This window comes from Nipponia nippon, unplaced genomic scaffold (genome assembly GCF_047370975.1).
Source record: "Nipponia nippon isolate SJK-2023a ecotype South Korea unplaced genomic scaffold, ASM4737097v1 scaffold_2, whole genome shotgun sequence".
Lineage (NCBI taxonomy): Eukaryota > Metazoa > Chordata > Aves > Pelecaniformes > Threskiornithidae > Nipponia > Nipponia nippon.
Window position 1 is genome coordinate 34812036 of NW_028262336.1, and position 26032 is coordinate 34838067.

The 26032-nt window shown below is 44.0% G+C and overlaps 1 protein-coding gene across 1 annotated transcript in view; it reads right to left on the reverse strand.

Annotated features, from left to right (window-relative positions):
- Positions 1 to 22539, reverse strand: part of TMPRSS3 (transmembrane serine protease 3) — a 34982-nt gene extending 12443 nt beyond the window's left edge. Inside the window, exons 1-11 of the mRNA XM_087757030.1 lie at positions 22408 to 22539; positions 20311 to 20421; positions 19296 to 19412; positions 17320 to 17443; positions 16147 to 16272; positions 15367 to 15410; positions 14452 to 14617; positions 12744 to 12913; positions 10975 to 11070; positions 9696 to 9838; positions 8055 to 8207 (exon numbers count right to left, since the gene is read on the reverse strand). Of these exons, the coding sequence (XP_087613156.1) occupies positions 8055 to 8207; positions 9696 to 9838; positions 10975 to 11070; positions 12744 to 12913; positions 14452 to 14617; positions 15367 to 15410; positions 16147 to 16272; positions 17320 to 17443; positions 19296 to 19412; positions 20311 to 20401 (1230 nt within the window). The 5' untranslated portion in view covers positions 20402 to 20421; positions 22408 to 22539. The remainder of the gene's footprint in view (positions 1 to 8054; positions 8208 to 9695; positions 9839 to 10974; positions 11071 to 12743; positions 12914 to 14451; positions 14618 to 15366; positions 15411 to 16146; positions 16273 to 17319; positions 17444 to 19295; positions 19413 to 20310; positions 20422 to 22407) is intronic.
- Between the last annotated feature and the right edge of the window lie 3493 nt (positions 22540 to 26032).

A 26032-nucleotide genomic window follows, 5' to 3' on the forward strand; every position in this document is an offset into this window, starting at 1 on the left:
ATTACTGCTATTCTGCTGTAATTCTTTAATATTTTCAAAATATTAAATATATCACTTTTAAATATATCAATGTATGAGAAAGCCTGAGGCTGTGATTTCCAGGGCATCCTGTAGCGTGCACAGCCAGGCAGCTTGGGGAGCTGGGGTCAGCACCCACCAGCGGAGACCTGGGGAGGCTTGTGGATGCTCTGACCATGCTCCTGGGTGCCTGAGAGTCCCTTCCTTTACTGGGGGAGCTGCATCTCCCCAGTAACCTCTCCTCAAATAGCCAAGAGTGCAATGGGGACCATAACTGTATTTGCATTCCCCACTTCTGGTGGCTGAGGCATGAACTATCCAGTATTAATTTTTTTCTCTAAAACAGAGGATGTAGGCAAAATTTTGATGTATGCTGCCATCTGCTGTGGGTTTAATATTATCATAAGCGTTTCAAATTTGTTTCTGATAGAGGTAATGCTGGTGAGGGTAAGGACACCCAAATAAATGATAGAAAGCGGTTACCCTCATTGTATAAAAAGGATCTAAAACTGCCTTCCACTTGACCCACTATGCAAAATGGACGTCAAAAAGTGGGAAATCTGTAGGAAGGAATTACGATTTACTGGTGATTTTATTTTTAAATGCAAATTATTTTGCCTAAGTGCTTTATGCTGTAGTGTTTCAAGACAGTCTTGTTCTTTACTCTTCCCTTCTCATTTTTCACTCCCTCACTGCCTTCCCTCTCTCACCTGAAAGCTTCAGGAGGACCATATTTATTTTAAGACCACACCTCAGAGAAGAAGGCCTCATTCCCACTATTGCCATTGGGAGCCACTTTAATTTAATTCCGCAAGAATTAAGCAAACCCTTTCTCAGGAAAGCCACAGGCGGTCTCCCAGCCACCGGAGCTCCACCAGCCTGCCCTGCATGAGGCTCAGCAGGGGACAGTCCTTGAAAAATGGGTGCACAGGGTAGCATCTCACTTGCTGCAGGTGATTCCCATTTATTTAGTCCTCTGCTAAAGGATTAAAACAGTTGCTTTGGCCTTATCTTCTAAGGTTGTATTGTGCCAAGCTTGTTGTCACAGTGCGGCTGTACCCAGCCCTGCCTACAGGGACACACAGATGCATGCTGTCAGCCTCAGAGCAGAGCACGGTGCCCGAGGTGAGGCCAGGCTCCCTGCTCAGCTGCCCATCGTGTGCCTGCATTTATCTTGTGAAAACACACTTCAGCGTTAGGAGATGAGGGATCATTAATTTTTTTCCTCTTGCCCAACGCATTTTACATTCGTATTGCTCAGACTGGCAGCTACCAAAGTGCTCTTGAGGAAGATGAATCAGTTATGGAGTCAGTTTTCTTTTAATCAGGAAAAATTGGTCTGGCTGTTTTGTGCCATCCACAAGGCTTTATTTTTACCTCTTCTCTGCCAAATCTTGAAGCAAACTGTTCAAAATCCTGCCCGTCTAACTGGTGTCGATGCTGGGGACACAACCTGCTGTCCTCTACTGGAGCAGGAGCTCCACCAGCAAGAAAATGTGCGACAAAAGCAACAAAACAAACTCAGAAGCCACTGCTCGTGTAAAATACACAAAAACGGAGATTAAAGGCAATGATCGAGTGTGCTCTTTCAGTTTAGATGAGAAACATTTCCCTGTACCTTCCTTCCCTAAAGTTAAACAGCTGAAGCAAGCTCACTTCTTACTGTGCTTTATGTGATCTCAGGCTCCTGCTGCCCGCAAGTGTGATACTGCTTCTCACAGGGCTATTTGGTGAAGAAAAGAAATTTGATCTGCACATCTTAAAATGGTACTACACTCACAGAGATACTGGAGAGCGTGTCTCTTTCAGGGATCAAACCAGGTTTGTCACCAAAACCAGCAAGATTTACAGTGTAGCACTTAGAATATAAGATTTCAACCTGCTTTGTTTGGATGTTGAAGGCGGTCAAAAAATTGGATGAGCCAGATCTATTTTTTTTAAGTTTAATGTACAGTTCTTGAATTTGCATTTACAGACTTATATGAATCTTGCCAGTGAGAGAGCCCCTATGAGCAGGGCTGTGCGGCATCCCCGCCTCTGCGCAGCAGTTGCTTGCTGGTGTGGGATGTGTTGGCATGTAAAAGCATGTCACCTCTCAGAACACGCTTTTGCTTTCTCAGACACCAAACTTAGGCATCTGGTTTTATGCTTATCTCTATATCTTTACAGAAATTGCCTTTTTATTGTACATCTCAAGTGAAAAAAAATTAATTTCGGATTGGCCAAAGGAGAGTTTAACCGTGTGATGTTTTCCAGAGTGTCTGGGAAAACTGCATATTGAATAAAAGTCACATCTGGTTCATCCAAACTTACCTCTGGAATTAAATGTCATGATGACAGGCATAGAAGATGAATGGTAAAGGAATTCTTCTTCACATACTGGACATTTCTTGTGAGGTTATACATTGGATTCATTTTCTGAGAGTCTATTACATGTTGATGCAAGTTTGCTCCGCAGGCTATGCATACAAGCAGGCTGTGTTTCAAAGGGATACTATGGCTGTAACGTAATCCTGTGTTAAAGAAATCATTTTAACTAGTGATCTGAGTTCACAAGCTGGAAGTTGTTTCATCAGCCTCTTTAATAATTTAGCAGATATACACTCCTTTAGTATAAAGATCGTAAATACTTTCAAGGTGTTTGCCACAAAATTCCTAATCAGGATTAGTTAAACTAGACCTGCCTTCAGCCCCACCTGGTTTGGCAGGCCTTTGTACATGCACATGCAGTGTAGCTAATTATTTTCATTGACCAGAGAGAAGACAATCCCAGGAAAAGAAAAGGCTTGGTAACTTGTCATATCACCTCTTTGAAAAGTTGCTTTACTGTCTGCCCGTTCGTTCCAGCTGTAATACTGACTACCCGTAGAGCCGAGCTCATCGATCCTACCTCCCTTCGAATAAAACACAATGCTCATCTCTGTACAAAACCCTTCCCACGGCAAACGTCCTATAACCCCATATATCTTCACCTGGGTTAACGCAAAGAAATATGCTAATATTATATTTCTTTTTAAACCCCTGGCATGCATGTTAATGGCATAAGTTGGGGGAGGAAAATCCAGCTTTACAGAATGACTCTTTTGTATTCTGCTTATGCCTAAGACACCACAGCAAGGGGCATGACAGAAATCAGAAGAAAGATTTGCAGCTCAGTGAGCCTGGGCTAGGTCTACCCATAAGTGACTGTCATTGATCTGGGGGTCAATGTGGCTTCTTGTTGGGAAGAGTTCACTAGCTTTCTATATTTTACATTGGATTTCTCTTTAATATAAAGGCAGACCGCAATGGGTACTTATTTATTGTACAGTCTTTTTATGGAAATAGAAGGAGTTCAAAAGGAATTTTCAGGAGTGTTTTCAGAACCATGAAATAACAGCTCCGTGAGCTCAGGGAGCAATGCCCTCATCTCCAGACTGCTGATAAGACTAAAACACGAGCCAAGTTGGAGCTGTGAAAATGTTATGACAACAAACAGTGAACATTAAAACTCTGGTTCTGTCAAGTTGAAATTTCACATTTCATTCCAATTTTTGTGTCAGCTTTGCAATAACGATTCCCTCTTCTATTTAACACCATGTCATTTCTGGAAGTGCTGTTTCCATTGCACTGCAGTTTCTTTAGCCAGGGTGAAAGGTACTGATGCAGTGTCCTCTGAGATCAAAGTTTGTATCCACAGAACAACGTGGAGGTTGACAGTTCATGCGGGTTTGCTGTTCTCTCTCAATTCTGACCCGACGCGTTGCAGTGACAATGCAGTTCCAATTCTGCCAGCGCTTTCTTGCAGCAGTGGTGGATGACAGTGGGATGCAGACACTGATTTAGAAGCGTATAGACTGCATCCAAAACCACATTTCAAGCAGATCAGCAGCACTTGATCAGATGATAAGATCAATTTTAGCTGATATTGAAAAGCTCTGAAAATATTATCCGTTGTTCACCCTACCTAGTCCCTAGCAATCAGTTTTAAAATTGACAGCTTTCATCCCTGGATTTTTACAAAGGGCAAGTGCAAAGCGATCAGGCGTTTTCCAACCTAACACCATGAGGCTGTTATATTAAAATGGCTTGTAAAACAGGAAACCACGGCAGCACTTCGGATAGTTGGCCCTTGCCTGGCTGACATCAGTTCATCCGCACCACTCACGTCACCAACAGGTTCAAAGAGTGTGGAATCTATATTGTCCTGTCTGCAGAGAAAGGGAGGGAAAACAGGGAAGGCAACTGAGCGTGAGTGCCTTGGTGAACTCTACTACATGATGTGAGCTTGGGAGTATTCAATGGCTATTGCACCTCATGGTGCATCATGGACAGAGCAATGATTTTGGCTCTCTAGCCTACTGAAAGGGAGTAAAGAAGCTCCTCTCCCCTTTAAGACTCTTCAGTAATCTCAAAATTTTTCAGTAAAGTTACAACCTGTGTGTTGCTCCTTTCAGAGCTATTTACCATAAGAAAACACCTAAGAATTCAATGTTTAGGGACTTTGTTCACAACCACATGATAAAGGATTTGAATCCAGAGATTTTTTCTAACAGGAGTTGAACATACTTGCCAAATGCTTGCCAAAATTGTCAACTGCTTGCTTTCTGCTTGCTTTATGGCTTCAAAGAAAGCTGCTGCTGCCTGTGCAACAGAGCATGGACCTTACATATGGATACTTTCAGGAAAAAGGTCTTTTTGTAGTCTGGTTCTTGGAAGGTAAGTACTAAAATAAGAGCTAACAACCTGATCTGAAGTTGCTCTAGTCTTTTACTCACGGTGCCTGCAAAACTTTATTGTGATAGCATCCTGGGTTATCAGTCTTAGCACTTTTTCTACATGTGACATTTGTAGCTGACAGTAAATACGCATGCCCATCATCGAGCATCCAAATGCCTCTTCCATCCAAAAGAGGCTGAATGTGCAACAGTTTTCATTAAGTAGTTACCGGTACCAAAAAGAAATGGTAAGAAGTATTCTGTGAAGGTACAAAGGTCAGAGCAGGTGTCCAGAAGAGTGTGGTGGGCCCTTCTGTGGGGCTCGAGTGTGATGTGGGTTTTCAGAAGTCCAGCGCACTGCCACTCTCCTCAGGTCTGCAGTTCTTCTCTCTGGGAAGTAAAACCAGTTATGCATCTATTCAAATGCTCATGTTGCTGCCTGTTGGACTTTGAAAGGGAATGACTTTTCCCCCCCACACTCTATACTAGGGTCACCAAAGGAACCGTGGGGCTGCTGGAGCCACTTCTGCCAGCTGAAGTTCTTCAGAAAAACACACCACCTTGACAAAAGATGTGTGGTCCAATTCCCTTGGCATGCACTGTGAACCTGAGCAAATACTGTCAGCTTCTCTAACCTCTTTAGCTCACTGGTTCTCAGTCTTGCATGAGCAAGAAACATAAGGCTCATAAAGAAATATGGTTAAGGGGGGGGATGGAGGAATATATTAGTAGTAGTGGTAGATAGTGTATGTATAGGACACATGGATACAGGGAGCTAAGTAGGCTTTAAAGGGGTTTATTTTGTTTCCTCTTAGTTGTTCCATTGATGTTTTTTTTTTTTCTTTTTTGCTGGGGTGAGAACCTTTCATGTCTATTCAGATTTAATAGTTGAAGCATAATATTTCTCGGACAGTAATGTATATAAGTCACTGGCACTCCCCTTAGTGCTATAAACTTTTTCCTTCCTCCCTAGTGGGAGAGCTGTTCAAAATGGAGGTGGCAGAAATTCTGTTCACAATGTTGGAGAAACATCTTGCTAAATGACATCAACTAATTTTCACCACTTAGTGGAAAGCAATAAAAAACTTTTCTTTGCACTCACAAGAGAGAGCCTTTAGCAAAACGTTTGTATCCTCCTGAAAATCTGAGAGGCAGAAGTGCTTTATTCAGGTTTCAAAACTGGAAATGGAAGATCAGAAAACACAAATGCCTCCTCTTTGATCATGCCTTGCATTAGGTGATTGGCCCTGATGGGTGAGCTCTTATAAAGCTAATTTCTAGAAAGAAAGCTTTTAAGGGCATGCTGATGGCCAAAGTCCTTATCTTGCAATTTTGCATCTCTTAGAATGGATCTCTTTCCTAACTCCTTTGCTAAGCCTTAGCTAGGAGAGTTAATTTTGTTTGAAGAAAGCACAGAAACTTCTGGAGAGACCAAATGGACCCCAGACCACAGTGGGCAATAGCAGGTAAGAGCAGATCAGGACCATTATGCCACAATACAAATCTGCCAGGTGCAAGCCATTCCCTTGGTCCCATTTTCAAAAGCACACTAGTTCTACTTTCTTTTGATTTGTTTCAGAGTCAATTAAAAAGTGTCCATGTTTCTGTGCTGCAGTTGAAAATCCTTTCTAAGAGGATAAATTGATGAATTAGTGTTTACATCTGAAAGATGCCCCTGTGAAAAATTATAACATGTTAGCATTTAGCTAAACAAAGATTTAGCTGTACTTTTTTCCCCTTGATCAATTCTTTATAATGAAGATCTGTGCTTTCATTCAATACAAACCCTTCATCTGAAATGTCTGGGCTTCTGTATCTGCAAATGAATCACAACGTATATATTTGGGGGGAAGAAAGAAAAGTAATATTAGAAGTCTTAAAGATTTAGAAATGTTATCCTGCATTCTTTAGCTTTGTTGAGTGACAGATAGGCATGTGATAACATAAATCTTCATGTGTAATATAGGTTGTGAAAACAGCGTGTGTCATACAGTATACAGATGGGGGCTGAACTGAAAATGCACACATAACCTTATTTTGGGCATTTCCTTGCCTGTGGATGCTTGTTATTGGCACTCTAGGTTTGAGGAAGAAGCCTCACATATTTCACAAACGCAAAGGGGGCAGGAGTGGTTTCACCACGTGCCATCACGGTGGCATAGGCAGCTGTCAGGGCTCGGGGCTGTATTGCTGGTGCTGGAATAGCATCATTGCTATTTATTCATTCATTCATTCATCCATTCATTCATTCCAGAAAACTGGGTGCTGGAATAGCAGCACTGGCACCACCATCTGTGAGGACCAGGCTAGAGCAGGATGGGATGTACACTCAGGTGCTTAGGATGGCTTTGCCATGAAGCTAAGAAAATGACAATTAAGAGCCCGTGCATAGGTGTCTACCTGTAAGCTATGTGTCTGGGCTCCTACCAGGGCAGTGGAGGATGGTTCTCTTGCCTTGCACATGCACTATCTAGTGCCGCTTGAGGTGTCTTAGTGCACTTTGCTTGACCTCCAGCAACTGGTCCGGAAGATCTCAGATCTCCCATAGATCCTCTATCATATCTACCTGAGCTGTTGCAGGGTATCTGAGACATCCCCACGGGGATCATGGATACAATCCAGGGCTAGCGGCAGATCCTTCCCTTCTGCAGGGACACCTGTGAGCCAGGCAGGACAGCCTGGGGTCTCTAAAATGGCTCTAGATGCCTCTGCTTAGGCAACAGATCCCTGCCCTCGAGTCTATGTGAAGCACAACGACTCTCCCTGTTCAGCTGACCGAACCCAGCATCTCTCTGGCAGCGCTGGAGGGGTGCTGACAGCAGAGGACCTGGTCTCCAGACAGTGGGCCACCCTCAGGTCAGGTGAAGGTGGCTGCAGCGTCCCCCTACTTCCTTGCCTCTGCTCTCCTCTCCTTCCAGCCAACACCATCTTTCCCGCTCCCCAGTTTCTTTGACCAACTCAGCTTCCACTCCCCAGGCTTTTTTTGTAGCGGCCTCATGGCTTCAGGTAAAGTCCCCTAGCATCTCTTCCCTTGCCTCCCATTCCTTACTCAGCCCTTTCACACCTTCCTGCTCCCTGCTCTGCACCTCCAGGCCCCCTCCCCAGTCACTCCCATGCTCCTCTCTCCTCTCTATGCCTGCCCTGGTGCTCCCCACATATTGCTAAGACCCCCACACTCTGCCCACTCTACGCGTGGACCTGCCCTGATCCCCAAATGCACCCTCGAGTCGCATGTGTCCGTATGACACAACTCAGCTGTGACAAATATGAGCTAAACCCTGTGTGGCACCAGTGGAGCAAAGCAACAACCAGAGATGGAGAGACAGGGCAAAACCAGACCTCCATCTGTTCGTGTATCCAGTCCAGGAAGGAGGTGGTTCGGCTGTAGACGCCCGGCTTGTTCTTTTCTGCACAGCCCACTCCGAAGCTGGTCGTCCCCACCAATTTCCAGATACTCATATCTTCGCATGCTAAAGGGCCCCCACTATCTCCCTGGAGGACAAAGAATTAAAACAAACATCAGTGCCCCAGAAAAAGAGAGAAACACCTCTTTGGGGGGGTAGGGGGAGAGGCATAGTCCAGTAATTCAAAGTCTCTTGTTTCTGCTCTCTTCTGGGTCCTAGGAAAAGCATATGTTAGAACAGAAGTTGGAGACCTCTTAGAGACATGTATTAGATCATACTTTTCTTTCCCCAGTTAACTTTACAGTACAACAGAAGCAACGTTGAAGCCTGCTGTTAAACAACATCTAGGTGCTGGGGAGCGTGCCTGTCCTGCAGGCAGGGCATTGCTGATCTGCAGTTTCCATGCCATGGTCTTGGTCTCTCACAGCTGCTTCTCTCAAAAAGCTCCTAGCTATTGAGCTGAGCTGAACCCAGAGCTGCAACAACAAGCTTGCTCCCCACCTCCTTCCCTGCCTGCTCCTGCAGTCTCGCACGCTACTTTTCTGGCCCTTCCCAGGCACTTTGCTAAGCAGATTCAATTCAACGGACTCACATCTAAGTACTGAAAACTCCCAATTTATTTTGCTGAGCAGTTTCCTGCCCTATGAGCATCAGAGCCAGCACAACCACAGAAAAAAAAGGGAATTTGGAACAAACCTCTCCCTTTGGTGAGCAGGGCTCATTTTGTCCCTTTGGGCAGCTCTCCCTGGCTTAGTGACGTGCTGGTGCCAGGTACCTTGCTGGGGGGGTTGTGCAAACAGGCGCTTAAATGAAGATCTATGCACCTAACGCCTTTGCTTTGTCTTGTCCCATGCGTAATGGGGACTGAACAAATCTGGAAACATGAAGCTCCTCCCCAGCCCTTGCTCTTCATCCATGACTAGTTAGGTGAGTCCACATTAGCGTGTATCAGGATGAGACCTGGCACAAGGTGGGCACCGTTATGACTCTGACAGTGATTTTTGACTCATCACCACCCTGTGTTGTGAAGGATCCTCTGATCCATCGCTGCTATGAACACCTCTCCCCCAGAGTCATTACCAGTCCTCTGAGTTACTCAAATACCTATCCCCTTCTTCCTTCCCCTGCCTCAATCTGCTCTTTCCAAAATCAAATACTTCTGCTTCTCTAATGATATATGCTTTGGCTGCTTTTCACCACAGGGTATCTACACCTTGCAGGTCTCCGGAGCTGCTCACAGTGCAGTGCAGTGCAATTCAGTGCAGTACAGAGGCCACAGGCAGGGCAAAGAAAGGATGGCACCATGCTGTAGCACACTGCAAGAAATTAAAAAATATCTTAAGTAAATTTGGCTTCAGAAGTGGCAGATATGGTCCACAGAAGAAATATAAGAAGGGAATTGTAGCATAGGAATGCATGCACAATCACTGATCGATATTCATAGTAAACAGAGTAAATGGCACAAAACCAAATGTTTGCCCAAGAAAAGCCTGGGAGTGCCTCCTGATAACTTATCACTCATGTTTTTCCATTGCTGCTGTTAATGAGCACAGTTGCAGTTTGGAAACTTTCATACCTGGCAAGTGTCTACCCCTCCCTTTAGGAAACCGGCACAAAGCATTGAAGGAGTTATGATCCCACCATAGACATCCCTGTGATTGCAAATTGCATTAGAAATCAGAGGAACACCTGCATAATTCATGGTGTCAGATGTATCACCTGTTAAAAAACAAAAAAAAAAGCCAAGGAAAAAAACTCTCTAACCTTGAAACTAATCTCAAATTATAAACAGAAAATGTTTTAGTATATGAAGAACTGGCAAGCAAGGGTGAAAGAAATAACAGTTAAAATTACAACATACAAGTAAGGCAACTAAGTGTCTCTCACTTACAGAACCCAGTAACCAGCGATTCTGTAGAGCTGTGGATTATCACAGTATATAATATAAAGCTGTACATTTTATGTTTCTACTTCAAACTAGACAATCAATGACAGTAATGAACTTAAAAGCTAGTTGGATGCTGTCTTCAAGACTAGTGCCAGAATTTGTTTTGAATTTATCACCTGTTCTGTTAGTCAACAAATCATCTGCAAACATCCGATTTATCTTGTAAATATTTATTTTATTCAGAGTATGAATGGATCATTTCTATAAATGGGAGTATTTGCACACTGCCTATTGTCAATTTATAGCTGAGGTTTTATGTGGTAAACCTTGCTTTCATTTTTTTCCCACCTATCGCTATTATCTGTAGGTCAGGTAATGTACTGTTCTTGTTCTCTGAACAATGGGAACACATTAAATAAGATGAATGAAGAATGATAAACAACAATGACGTGAGAATTCAAGCATTTTCCCATGAAGGTGATTCCGTATATATTGTTGATTAACATGACCTGTGAGTCATGGGGAAAAAAAAAAATCCATTTTCTTTGTGACATTATTCACAGATCCAATTTCTACATCATCCAACCTACCTGAAAATGCACACATGCTTTCTCTGAAAAAATGGATGGTTGATTATTGTATTCATGCTGAGCTTTCTATGCTTGAAATTACAAAGGACACAGGTCTGTTTAACTGAGACTGAGTACAACATTGCAGACAGTGTTGCTGTCTACATGTCATTTTCAACCTTTTCACAGAGTGTACCCATCCATTCCCTGTGATAAGGGTTTGTACAGCACTTTTGCAGTTCAGGGTGAGCATAAAATTTAGGAATATGTATTCTTTTCCCCCAACAGATATTCCAGAAAATTTAATGTTGAACAATGCTCCAACCAAATCTTCTATTTACTGTATGATGTGAGATGTTTTCATGTAGGGTAATCAACAGCAAACCATTTGAAAATACCTCCTTCCACAGTTGCTCCCCATCCTGATACCCAACACATTTTTCCTTCTGGGAACTGTTCACCAAAATTAGGCAGACAAATTGGCTCTATGTGACCTATTTAAAAAAAAAAAAAAAAAAAAAAAAAGTGAGAGAGAGAGAAGAGAGAATTGCTTTTAAAATTTAGCAAAAAATTGTATGCCTCAGTAAAACTTGAAGATTTGGCTTGCGGTAAACTTGTTATGAACACCACCCACTCCCCGCATAAATAGCCTGGCAGTTCTGCAGGTCTTTTCTCTAATGGCCAATACCATAAGTTTGAAACAATACCTACACCAGGCCTAATTAGTTTCAAGTATGAAGCAACAGGAGGAGGTGTTGGCAGGTCAATAAACTGAAGAATGAGCAAACAAGAAATGCATCACGTAAGCAGCTGGCAGGCAGATCAGAGACCCCACAGCATCCTGCTGAGGCAGAGAAATGGCCTTGGCTAACCATGGCACGACTGCGTGGCACCTCCTAACAGGTTTTCTGCAGCGGCATGTACAAAGAGCCTTGTGTGCACATCTCTGCGCTCTCCTGAAAGGGCAACAAGACGTCTGGGGTGCTCTTCGCTTCCCACCCATCGGCTCATAGAGTTCCAGTGCCTCTGCGCTCTGGGGCACTGAATGCCACGCAATATAATCAGTGTTTGATGCATGCAGGGACAAACTGTGATGTGTCAGGATGAGCTGGCACTGAGCAAAGGGAGGGAAGATACAAGGTATTACTGGGAGGTTCCTGGTGGTTCAGTTCACAGTGCAATGATCCCAGCTGAAAACATCAAGCCTCCAGCGTGGAGCCTTCAAGCCCCCAGGCTGCCCCCACCCCCCAGGGCACAGCGGGGATCTCGCTCAGGTGCAGAGCCATTACTGTTCTTGACAGCCTCGCAAACTTATTCCTGAGCAAAAGAAAACAGCACTAGCTGAGATATAAACCAGAACAAAATCAAGCTTAATTTTCATCCAAAGTGGAAGTTTAAGTATTTCAAGAGAATTGATTTAGGAACTGACAATCTAGATGCATCAGAGAGAGCCAGCTCCCCTTTGCAGAGAGCTCACAGTGATTAGGAGGTACTGGCAGGTGATCATTTAGATTCATACAATATTATTATACATTATTTCAATTCACTAACTGTGGCAGCTGTAGGTAGCATCCTGCTGAGAAAATAAAAGCAGTTTTAATTTAAAAGCATCATTATATTTGAATTGCCTTTTCTTCTCTTTGAAATTTAAGCTTGATTTTCAGCTTTGGACACTGCTGGATCTCCCTATATTCACGGAAAGGACATGATAAAAATCTCTGTGACCTCAAAGTAAAATGAGGTGGGGCGTTTATTTTAGATAGCAAAAATATTTAGAAAGAATAAAGTTAATGTTTGCCTATTATTAAATGCCTTCAGTGAGCCAATACCAGAATGGACTGGGAACATTTTGCAGAGCCCAGTGACCATGTTGCTGCTCTCGGTGCCTGGATATCAGGTACAGAGGAGTTCCTGATACTGAGGCCGGGGGGGGACTTCTGCTGGTGTAGTCTGAACAGGGATCGCTGTCTTGCCATCACAGCAGCAGGCTGGCTACATCCACGCTACACAGCTCATTGCTTTTAGAGGCAGCGGGGGCTCACTCAGCTGTCCTGGGTCACAGGCACAGGGCGCCAACAGAAATTTCCCTCTCTGTACTAGGAAAGACCCTTCTCGCTTTTAGCTAGAAAGGTGAGAAAGTCACGTGAAAGCTAACAGAAAGAATTACCATTGAGAGCAAGCGGTGCTGCCAGTTTCATCAGTGCTATATCATTTCCCATTGTCTTGGGTTTATAATTTCGGTGGTATATAATTTTTTCCACTGAATATGGGTGAACCTGGGTGTCTTGCTGAGTCACAAAACCAACCTGCACGCTCCATGAGCTCGGCAAGTACAGGCTGGAACAAAGAGGTGGGAGAGAGTGAAAAACCTTCAAGAAAACCCTCAGGTTTTCTAATTGCCTCCTGAGCTTACGAACCACATAAAACTCTACAGGCAAATAGCTACTGTCTGTTGTACTTGTTTACCTATCTATTAATATTGGCTATGTTTTGCATCTAATTTCAAAAAATATAGAAAAGGTGACTAATCTTGGTAACACACTGGGTCACTGGTATATTACCCCTGCAGCTTTCTACACAAATACGGGAGGTTCACATTGGCCTACGTGTCTGTCCTCCTATGTGACCCCACAGCAGTTGATGCTGCTGCTTGGCACACCTAGGCTCAGCCACCCGGCTAGCTCAGCAGCACTTGTGGCAAGGCGTTTTCAAGGGAAAAGCTTTCCTTCTGGAAGGTGCTTCTGCCCCCAGTTCATGAGCAGCCACATCGTTCAACCTCCCGCACACGTGCAAGTACTCTTCTCTTGGCTTCACCTCACCAGGATAGCAGCGGGTTAGCGGCAGTGCTGGGAAAAGTCTCTGGGGATGTCGGTTGTGTTGCCAGCTCCCATCCGCATCAGCCTTTGAACACACCACAGCCAGCTGGGTTTTGGGAGACAGAGCTAAGGACAAAAGTCCTAAATTGCTTAGTTCCTAAGTAATTATTTTTATGGCAACACGGAGCTCTAAATAGTATCTAGGAGTGCCATTTGTGTGTCTCATCTCTTCTTTCTACTGGGTATAAAAGTATCCTACAGGACTTGCTCAGAAGCAGGCATCCATGTCGTGGGTGCCTAAAAGTAGTCAGACAAATCCCATTTTAGCTGTCTAAATATCTTCGGTGGAAGTGGCCTGGAGTTTATAAGAGCAAGAAGAGCTCTCCTGCCCTATTAGCAACAAACAAGGCTGCAAAGCCAGACAACTCATTATAAACAAGAGAAAGGACTATGTTTATAATTACACAAAGAAGAGGAGTCTAAATAACTGTTTAGCATCTATTTACAACTCAAAGACTACTTCGAACAGCATAAAAAGGAGCAGTGAGTATGTGGTAAAAGGCACTAAGCACAGTACAACTCACTAACTACCACTGATTGATCCTGTCAACTTAAAAAGGATCGTGTAATTTATTTTGGAGATCCAGAGTACCAGAGCAGCCAAGTACAAATTCCTCCTGAGCTGTTAACTCACATGCAATGTCCAGAAATTGCAGATCGGAATACCTAAAATCTAGCACTTAAATGTTGTTTTAAGCTGATTTCCCAGGAAGCAGGGAGTGCCCAGAACATCTGAAAACCTGGGCCCCTGATTTGAACCACTTCTTGGGGAGACTTTTTTTTTTTTTTTTTTCAACAAAGACTTGCACTAGTGCAAGAAGAGAGAAGGTTTAAATGTTATGGAGCAAGCCCATGAAATAAGGATAACCCAATCTCTCCTGCAGTTTATTTTTAGGAGAAAGCACGGTGCATTAGCCCTCCTGTGCAGTGGTCCCACACACAAACCTGCTGCAAGCGGGGTCAGTGGGGCACCCCAAGCAAGACAATTTAGGGACTTACTCATAGACACAGTGGGCAGCCGTGATGATCCAGCGTGGGGTGATGACGGACCCTCCGCAGAGGTGGTGCCCGTGGAACTGCAGGCTGACCTGCCAGGGCCACTGCCGGGGGGAGGACGCGTTGCCCCCCACGATCCGTGGCCCATAGCTGGCCCGCGTCCCACACACTGCCAGAAAGCAAAGGTTATGGTCCGCAAAGGAAACGCAGGCATGTTTTTGGTCACCTTCAGCCCCTCTACTCCCAGCCTTGCTGAGGCTGAGAGGTCTCTGCAGCAGGACCATCCCCACGGCCCATATCTCCGGCTGTGGCTGCCCCCAAATGTTTCTCCTCCTCCCTCCCATCCCTGCAGCATCATGCCTAGCAGCCAGTATGTGGGCTGTGGGGCTCACATCTTCACCCCTGCAGTGGTAGTACTCAGCTGAGCTGTAAAACCCACTGTTCTGCCCTCCTTAAATGCACAGGGTCCCAAGGGCCCGCATAGGCAGGCTGAAGCATCTCGTCTCCCCTGGCGATTATTTTGCTGTCGTTTTCTGACTTTTCATATCCCGATCTGAAAACTAGCTGACATGGAGAGGTGTGGGGTGAAAGTTCAAATGTTAAAACAGAATTTCCCTTTCCCTGCCAAGATGGCAAAGACTTGGAATTACAGCATCAGTCCATGGACTCAACTCACAATCCTTAAACGTCTGCTTCCTACCTCAATTCTCACCAAAACGCTCTGGCTACCTGATGCTCCCAATCTGCCCTCCCAGCCTATTCTCACTTTTAAATTTGACATAAGAAATATAATTTTTCTTTGGTGTGATAAACTCATGGTATAGTATGCCTCGAGTACACAATTCCTCCTAACTCTTGCCCTGCAGTGGATGAAAAAGGACAATTTCTGATTTTATTTTCACTTTTCCTCATTCTTACCCAAACATTTTAAGATGATCACATTGCCAGATGTGCATTCCTCTCTAAGATGAAAAGACAGTGCAGTATTAGTTCCAATTCACAAATATTGGGGTTTTTTTCAATATTGTGTCATCTTCCTGTACAGCTATGTGCACATAAATATAAGTAACTCATATATTGAAAGAGGTACAAAGTCATTTACTCATCCAATCTACTTAAGGCATTTAGCTGAAATACTTAAGTTAGGAGCTTAGACACCATCGGGAGCCTGCAGATCATATGCTGCCCTGCTGAAGAGTGGTTCACTCTTCCCCCAGGGGAGGCTCATCAGCAATTTTTAACATGTGATCTGTAGTCTCCTTGGATCCATAGCTTGCTTCTCGGTGAAAGAGAAGTAACTAAGAAAAACAAGCAATTGTCTGGAGGAAGAAATGGACCGTAAAGGGTTCATGAGCCCACTGGGAAATATCTAGGGATCTGTAAACTGAAACAAACTTCTTCACGATGGTGAAAATATAAGTGCCTGATGTCTATCCATTTGCAAAAAAGGGATCATGGGACAAATAATTTTCAAATAGCTTTTTTTAAAGCCTTTGTTGATTTTAATGGGCCTTGGATCAGGCTCTTAACTTGTATTCCAGCAAGACTGCTACTGAACCTTGGTCTATGATGCATAACACCACCAACCACTTATGAAGTACTACATGCCTGCAAAAACAGGCAACAATCTCAAACTATTAGTAATTCTCCTTCTATTAATTGCTCTGTTTCCGTCAGGATGAACAAACTGAGGCATACCTGAGGTTTGTCGCATTGTGCAGGGATGTCACTTGATCAGCTGATAACCAGTGGCTGAGGGATACGAAATGTCTTTGAAACTGTTTTTCGACTGCAGCCACGGGCAGGTAACCTGAACTCACGTAACTGCAAATAAACCATAAACACAGCTTCCTCAGACCGCATTTCAGCAATCTGTTTAAATAATTCAGCGGTTCTGCTAATGAAAACGCAGTGTAGCAACCACAATAATTGGATTCTGACACTTGATAAAGTAATCCTATCCTCTCCAAGAAACGCTTCTTATAACATGCATATATTTTTGCCATAATCATGTGTGGAAGTCACACATGCTGAGAGGCATTTAACTGGCAGAGAAAGTAATTTTTAATTCTAATATTGCAATAAAGCTTTTATTGTAACTGACTGGCACATTTCCTGAAGCACTAACAAGCTCATTGTCTCCTATTTCTAGAGTTATGTTTTGCAGCAGGGAGGATGAATAATTTGTAATTTTTTCTCATCTTTTTTGTTGAACAATTGAGATGTATTTTATCCTAAAAACAACAAGAATTTATTTAAAGAAGCTTTATACCGCTGAGTATAATGTGCAGAAATCAGAATGACGCCATCATAAGAAACAACAGAGCATCATTGCAAGTCACAACTTCAAATGCTTTCTCAATGGTGCGTAAGTTTGTGAAAGAAATGGTGCTTTTTCAGGAATAGGATCAATCCAGTAAGAACCGCCTCGCCAGGTTCTTCTCTAATTGTGAGGTGGACCTTAATTCCTAACAGATGTCATGACATGTATTGTATATACAATTTTTCTACAGAGGAATTAAAAGAAATGGATTGCTCATATGTTTTTTAGTGCCTCTCTGACAGGCTGTAAGCTACTAGAGAGACAAGTAGGATTCAGGTACCTGTACCCCATAGGGAAGATTTAACCAAACCATTGTATTTAGCCATCATCCAGGATTTATCGAAGTAATAAATGGTATTTGCAGTGCACAAGTATTCAGGACTATTTCCCACATCATCCCAAATCTCCTCAACCATATCATTCACAAAGGTGGATTGTCAAGTCCTTTTTTCTTTTAAAGCACAGACGAATGCAAGGTTTCATTAGAAAGATTGAAAACCTCAGAGCTTGTTCAAAATGCCAAAGTTTCTCCCATTTTGTGTTCATACCTTGAGAAACCCAGGTGTTTGCAGGTATTATTTCCATATTCTGATTTCCAGTCATCAGAGCAAACTGTTCGCCACGATCCAGAAGTGAACACTTGCAGCACTGCTTTCTTGCCACTCAACCTGACTTTGAGATTCAGGAGAAGAAAATCCTGAGTGAGTTGTGAAGAAGAAACACCAGGTACACAACAGGTATACAACAGTGTCAATGTACCACTGTGGCATCCACATTTCTTGACTCACTGAGTTTTTACTACTTGTCTTTTTATCACTTGGATCCTTTGACAGAATTTTTCTGTGCTATTTTTTTCCCCCCTTAAGGAAGAGAACCAAGGTATGCTGAGCTTGAACAGCCAGGAGAAAAAAGTCTATGTTCATGGGAACGGATAAGGGATGCTAGCTCTAACACAGATAGAGAAGGCTGCCTTGCCCTCCAGTGAGCCTAAGCAAGTCTTGCTGATTGCAGTGAGTTGGAGCTGCAGATGCTTGGCACCGAGGAAACCTATGATCAAGATAAGTGATAAAAGGTGGTTGGCACCTCCTGCTCTGCACAGCACAGTCAAAGAGGTGGATGTACTTGCACCCAGCCACCCCTGGGGTCCCGTGGAGTTTCCTACCTGCTTCCCTCTGCTGAAAGGGGACTGGTGACTCTGGGCTGATTAGCATGTAGAGGCTGTGGAGAGGAGAGATGTGCAAGTTGGGAGCTTCGCTCCCAAGGACTTCCTCCCCACGCCAGCCTGGCTCTGTTCAGCACAGCCCTACCTACCCCGTGGGCGGCTCTTCACTAGCTCCACAGGGCTGAGCCACCCCATGGAGCTAGCACTGCTGCAAGCTGTGCTGCCTCTGGCCAAGAGACGGACAGGGAAATACTGCAGGAGGCCCAGGTACAGAGCCACCACCCACGGTCCCTTCATCCTGCGTGTTGCCATGTCCTGCGCACCCCTGCACCCTGCATCACAGCTGCTGCCGGGGCGCAGTGCCCTGGCTGAGCAGGAAGGACATGGACCTGGGAAAGGGCATGTCTACATGGTCTTCCCAGGGAGAAGGGAGGCCAGGCACATTGTCACTACTGAACAGGGGTTTCCTGCAGGTGCCCATGAGCCAGTGTCATGGCATTGCAAAGGCAGACAAGAAAAGCAGACGTATTGCCCACAGGCTCCACAGAGGTCTGAAGCCTCCCTGGGGAAAACACGCCAAAGGATGAAAGCATTGTGTGGGGTTAGCTGGGGCCAAAAGCTCATGGTTCTTTTCATTCCTCATATTGCACAGACGGAAAGCTGTGCTGCCTCATTACCTGTAGGTGCAGGAGTCAGAATTACAAGTGCACTGATCTAAAAATCAGTTATTCTGTTTACTAATATTAGAGTCCTCTCCCTCCAGTGGCTGCAAACACTACAGTCATCTTCCATAGCACAAGGCAGGGAGGGAGTGTTTAAAATGGCCCTGTGATGCCCAAAACCATTACAGAGAGAAACTCAGACATAGTGGCATACATTTCACACACGAAGAAGCAAACTCCACAGTACTCAATGCACAAAAGGTGGTGCTGATCTCTCCCATTCCCATGTCCCTTAAGATAATAATAGGCTTTTGCAATCTTCAAAAGTGACACAGTGCCACTGTGTGCCAGTGAATACAGAAAGCGTTGTGTATACACACCATAATGCAGTGATGGTATACCTTGCAGGCAGAGGAAATGCTAGCAGTCAAAAAACATCTAGACTTCTAATGGAAAAACATGCCTGGTATGGCAGTGGCAATACTCAGTAATCATCACATTTATCTTAGGAGCAGTTTGGCTTCTCATAATCCGTAAATCAATACCTCAGAGAGATTGTTCCTCTGAAGTGGTGATTTAGATAATCCATCAGTCTCTATCTTTCTTGTCTCACCCAAACTCTTTACAACATGCATTTCTTGATAACATGCCAGATGCTACAGGAGGAGGTAGGAGGGATTTATCATCAAATTTAAATTACCACATCCGTACTCATCCTCCCCTTCTTTACAGTTGAAGACACCATTGCACCTGGCTGATTTCTGGATACATTTAAAGGATGATCGGCAGCGAAACTTCCCAATGCAGTTGTATTGGACTAACAAGAATGAAAGAAAACAGGGTGATGAAAACACACTTAGATATAAATTTAACACTTCTGACTTCCATTATCTGGCCAGATTCCTGTCTTGCTAAGGAAAAGACCACTCCTGTACTCTAGGAACTTTTGAAATACAACCTGGACGTTGCTACATGGTGCTGCTAAACTCATCCATTAGTAATGACTTGTAGGATGAGTCAGCCTTGCTGTCTGTGGCGACTCCTTCCCAGCTCCCTCTACCCAGTCTATGTTTCACTCCAGGGTGAGTTTATGCCTGGTGCCTCAGCCTCTCAGCAGCAAAGCAAGGAGACCCTTGCAAAATATGGCCAGTGCACTCCCTTCCTGATGGGATGCCTCAGCCTCCCGCAGGCTTATCCCTGTTGCAAGTGTGAAGGCACTGCTCTACCATCAACATATTTGGCACCTAGACCTTGGCAGGTCACACTTTCCAGTCACAACTGAACACATTCTGCGTTCTTTTTTCCTTTGTAGAAGTTGTTTGTGATAGGGGAAAGTTCTTTAATTCTTTGAAAACAAACTTAGAGAATTCAATTACAGGACAAAAATATGGTGTGTGCTACCTGAAGCCTCCCACAGTTTCTAAACTCTTAGCTCACCACCCAAGAGGAACTGGTGAAGTTTTACTAGAGAAAGGTTTCCTGGAGCTGCAGGTTCCCCAGTGTTGTAAATATTACACCAATCTTCTCATGAGAGTGCCAGATCTATTTTGTCCCTACATGTAAATAAAATTTATAGCCATCACATCAACAAGATTTTTTACTTCAGCAAACAAGCTGCAGTAACAGTTTTAATTCCACTCTAAGTAAAAGGCTCATGAAAAATTAAGCATTTGAATGGTTAAGTGAGAACTTAATGAATAACTAATTGTACTCACCACCCAGGCCAATGGCAACTGCTAGGATTACTGCAAAGAATAAACCACAGATATATGGAAAGTATTTTAGGGAGATAAAAACATGGCACATTGAAGGTGGTTCGATATCTCCTAGAAACCAAACAGAGAAAACAGCTTCTGTGAAGTTAAACCAGCTTGGGTTGGCAATGAAAAAGATTTATCTAACATTATACTAGATGGCAGTAGTAACCCCTGCATACACTCTGTGAGCTGACCTGACCCAGAGGGGTTCAGATCCCCCGGCTCAGGGGCTGAGAAGGCTCCAAGTGCTCTCAGACACCCCTTCAGCATTTTCCTCACGAGGGGTCTGAATCATGCCCTTACAGCGCACCTGGCATGTCTTCAATGCAATCGAGAATATGAGCTCTAAATTTTTATTTTCATGGGCTACATCACACTGCGAGCTTTAGAAGTATACAAGCACCTCTCCTGAAAACGTGAGTCCCAGAATAAAAATGAAATTCAGACCTGTTTTATTTGTGTAATCAAACCTGTGTGCAGGATACAGGTATACTCTCTGAAGACTTCAGAAAGCTCAGGTGGACTAATAATTTTTTTCAGTGGCAGTAGCAAAGAACAAACTAGCTTGAGTCTGCTCCTTACAACCATTCCTGTCTGTGATGCCTCCTGACTCTTGCCGGTACCAAGCCCGCAGTCCCAGTGCTCCCTCCAGCCGTAGCCCCAGCTGGACGCGGCTCTGAGCACTGTGTCTGGGACAACGGAAATCCTGGGATGAGGCTGGGGGCCACATAGCTCCGCCTTGTGCACCGGGGAGCTAAGTCCCACATGCGATGCATTCCTCCAGAGTTGGGGTAACAGAGGCATGGAAACAAGTAAGAGGAGCCTAAAGATTTGAATAGGAGCCGGGATATCGGGAAAAGAAAGGACTAGCTAGTAAATAGGTGTTCAAGGCAAGAAGGAGGAAAGTCACTGGTCCTTTTGGACTCGGAAGCAAGGTTAACTGAAAATGATAGAAAGCTAAATTTGCAAAAAAGCAGGGCCCCCAAACTAGTCTTGAAAAATGTAGGAAAAGGTGGTCTGTTCAAAGTTTTGCTATAAAGACAAGGAGAGAACTGAGCAATGGCTCAAGGCTGAGTTTTGAGTTTTCAAGGAAAAAAGATGCATCTAAAGTTAGAATATACATCAGTAGTAATTGTTGAATGCATTTCATGAGCTGGACCAGTCCTGCTCACCAACCACCTCCATAGCTAACCTCAACTTAGTGGTATTGTCAATCTGGAAGACGAAAACAGATTCCACTGAAAATAATGAACAGTTCACTTGTTTCAAATGTATTCTGATATACAAAGGGCAAACTATGGGAAAATAGCATACACAGCTCGATCATGGGTACACACAGGAACTGGCAGAACCTTGTCTTCAATTTTAATTCATGCAGCTCTTCACCTCCTCATTCTTCAAGCTTTGACTTTGAGATTGGCAGACACTTACAACCAGTCAAGGATGAGGAGTGTCTCCCAGTGCCTACAGACTCACAAGTAAATCCCAGCCTACACAGCCTCTCTCAGCAGCAGCTGAGTAACTGGTTTTGGCAATCAAGTTGGTGTCTGGTATGCCAAAAATCTTAGACAGCTGCAGTAGCTAATGGACTAGAAAACTAAATTGCTCTATCTTCATCCTTGATGCTCAGCCTGCCTCTGTTGAAGTTAATGGTTATTTTTGCCACGAAATCTTTGGGAAGCAGCAAACATGCATGCTATTCCTCCAAGGCTGCTGTATTGTATATTCACTTTTAATGGACCAATTTCCAGGTTGGTAAAATTTCAAATAAGCCACTCAAAAATGTGTCTGAAAAGCGTGGGCAAATATTTGCTATGCGGCTGAAGTGTGTGAATAATCTGGCTGCGCAAAATGTTTGCATATGCAAGCCAACGCAGGGTGTCATCACCTGTTAATATGCTGGCAAACCTCAGGGCTGGGGGGGTGAGGTTGTGTTTCTTCTTCCTCTAACCGATTGCTTTCTCTGACTGAGTGGGCAAGCATAGTTTTGCAAGGTTAAAGACCTACATTAGCTATTTAGATTACAAAGGTCAAAAAGTTGTGCAGTATCCCTACCAGATCCATCTGCACTGGGGTCCACTTTTGCTTGCGGTATGAAGAAAAATCTTTTGAAGGAAAACTGAATTTCTGGTACTGGTGGTTCATCTTCTGTAACAGAGATGATTTCAAGACTTCCAGTAGTGGGATTTGTCTCTTGTACCTGACTCAACAGGAGAAAAAAGAAAGTAAAAAGAAGATAGCCACCTTGAAAAATATTATCATCGAATCATAGAATATTTTAGGATGGAAGGGACCTTGAAAGGTCATCTAGTCCAACCCCCCTGCAACGAGCAGGGACATCTTCAACTCGATCAGGTTGCTCAGAGTGCTGTCCAGCCTGACCTTGAATGTTTCCAGGGATGGGGCATCTGCCACCTCTCTGGGCAACCTGGTCCAGTGTTTTACCACCCTCATCGTAAAAAATTTCTGCCTTATATCTAGTCTAAATCTACCCTCTTTTAGTTTAAAACCATTACCCCTTGTCCTATTGCAACTGACCCTGCTAAAAAGTCTGTCCCCATCTTTCTTATAAGCCCCCTTTAAGTACTGGAAGGCTGCTATAAGGTCTCACCAGAGCCTTCTCTTCTCCAGGCTGAACAACCCCAACTCTCTCAGCCTTCCCTCATAGGAGAGGTGCTCCAGCCCTCTGATCATCTTCATGGCCCTCCTCTGGACCTGCTCCAACAGGTCCCTGTCTTTCTGACACAGTACATCAAGTTATATTCTTAAAGTTCATGAAAGGAGCTCTTGTAATTAATTTACCGGCAAACTACTGAAGTTAATTTTTGTTCAAATTTGTTTAAGTGCTGTAGCTACTTTTAATTAACTCACACTGGGGGTGTGAATCACTCCCCTGCTCTTTAATTGCAATAGGAAACAAGAGAAACACTAAAAAGCATATGACACCTGCACAGCACCTGACAGGATCCTCATGCAGGGGCCCACTGAATTTTATTCCATAAAACCTTTGATCACTTTCTACACAGTGAAAAACAATTAAAAGAGGCTACACTAGAATTCAGGGTAAATAGATTTGAAATGCTAATTTCTGACTCCAGTTCTGCACATTGTCAAGAATCATATTTTTGAACTCACAGTGGTGTGAAATAGGTCCAGGTTTGTTAAAGACAGTGGAGCTGGTAAGCTGTAAAAGCAGCATAAGTGTTTGCAGAGTCAGTCCCAGAAAATGTTCACAATGACACATTTTAGGCAAAGAATACATGTTTTTTCTGTGACACTGTAAGTCACCTGGAATATCTTTTCACCTTTCAGCAAACAACTGCAATAAGGTTTCCACTCTTTCATTTGATAAAATTTCATGTACATTTCAACGAACATAAATTAATTTTGCATAGAATCTCCTAGCTTTAAGGCAGAGAATAGGACAGCTTACTGTGCATGATTTTTAAATATTAAAAAAAAAACCTTCTAACCGGTGCATAAGTTGTCCATCAGGAAACAAAACAGCATTGCGAAGTATACTACACGAAAGCTCAACGCTGATGTGCCGTTTGTTTACAGGATAGCACATACTCCCAAAGCTTCACTCACCTCTTCCTGAGAAGTCATAGTTAAAAGCAAAATTGTTTTCTTTCTTCATTATCAAAAGAAACCAAAAGGAAATTCTGAGGTTGCTAAGCCAGTCTGCTCTGGAAAGGTTTTCACTGAGCTGCCCGTTCAGTCATCTGTTGCATATGGCATTATGGCAGCAGCCTGTGTAATTCAACCTGCTGAGGGGTATCAGGTAGCCCCCGATGGCATGGCTACGGAAAAAGGAAGATAAAAATTCAGCATGCTTTTTAATTAGCCAAAGAGCGTCAGGTAATATTGTAGTATTTGCAAACCTTTCTGTAACCCCTCAGCAAAGGAGCACCACAAACTGCACAGGCTCACACTTGCTCGTCTTCTACCAAAACTCATGCAGCTGAGAAGAGGAGCCTGCTGATAGCTGTGGGCGGCAGAAGGCAGAAGCCCCAGGTGCTTCGTCTCTTCAGCACACAAGGCCCATAGGCTCACCTTGCTCTTCCTTCACTTGGTTTAGCCTTTGCTGTGTGCTTGCAGCAAAGAGGACACTTAAAGAGGGTTTTTGAAAAAGACCCATGCTTTAGTTATGGATAACTTTTATAATTAAATATTGCACAATATTTTGGAAGTACTTTGCAAGCATCTCATGTTTCTGAAGTATCAACTCATTTGTAGTCTGGGATTTAGAAAATGAAAATGTATGCTCAGCTTCATAAAATGCTCAAGAGCAGTAATAATTTGGCTTGTTTTTTTTTACTAAGAAGAGAGACTGATGACAGAAGGGAGGGTGGAGGGAAGAAGGAGAAGGAGAGATGAAGCAAAAAGCCACAGTAGTGTAAGTAAAACAAGGCTCCTGAGAGGCCAGGGAAGAAATGAATGTTTTCCATGACAAAACTCATGTCCCTGGAACACGGCTGCAATGAGGGAAGCTGTTCAGTCCCTTTGCTGTGCACGATGGAAACAGGCACTTCCAAAGGAGAGGACACCATGTCACGATCCTGTTAACTGTTCACATCTAGGCCATGACATCAAGAGTTCTTCATCATCTCTTATGCCACTCTTTCAGCAGCCTTCCCTGGAAATGGAAAACACAGGGGAACACAAAGAAAAAAGAAAAAAGAAAACAGACAAGGATGTATAAAGCAAGCTGCACTTCTTGAGTTGCTCACAGTGCTCTGATGCTCTCGCCACTGGGCTTCAGAGACAAACGGTTGGAGAAGCAGTCTAAACTGGCCAGGTGCCCCAAGGGGAACTTAAGCCAAAGGGGAGAAAGTGAGGGCTCATTTCAGGAGACCAGCAGCTCAGGTGACCCTTTCAGTCCACAGGGTGAGATGTCCTGTCCTCTCCAGGGAGCGGTGGTACCTTCAATGAGAACAGCCCAGGCCAGAGAAAATTGTCTCCAACCATTTCACCATGCTGAAAACCCTGGGGACCAGCCAGTGCAGCTCTACAAAGGTGCCCATGGTGGGACTAGCACCACCAGAAAAGACAGGCTTCTCCCTGCTGCCACCCTGAGCTGCTCCAAGCCCAGCCTCAGGGCATGATGTCTAGATGGGACATTGGGTTTGACCTTGCTCAGTTGGCCAGCTCATTGCCTTTGGCTGAGAAGACCAAAGCAGGAGCCATGTATGATAGGGACGGGAGGACATGAAAATCAAGTCCAAAAGGAAAGAATTTGGTCTACAGACTAACTTCTTACATGCTGCAAGACATCCCCGCTTGCCTCCCCCACACTGCAGTAGCAGCTCAGGTGGATTTCTTGGCTTTCAGAAGACAATTTAAAATGAAAGGCTAAAAGATCCCATCTCAGACCCTTCAGCAAGTCCACCCGGACTGTGGTGTTCACCTTTGGACTACTAGTCTTGTTCTGCTGGGGTGGATGGGAAAAGCCTGCAGATAGCTTTTGCTTTTTTAGCCACCTTAAAACAAAAATTCAGAGATGCAGATGCTACGAAAACAGGATGTCAGCTTTTGTCAGAAAAGATCACAAGAGGTTTGAGGTTTTTTTTATTTTAGCTGCCTCTTTCTCTCTCTCATTTTCTTACTCCCTCCCTCCCTCGCACCCTCCTCCCACCTCCAAATTTCTGTCAGCACTCAGCACATGGCCAGGGGAAGA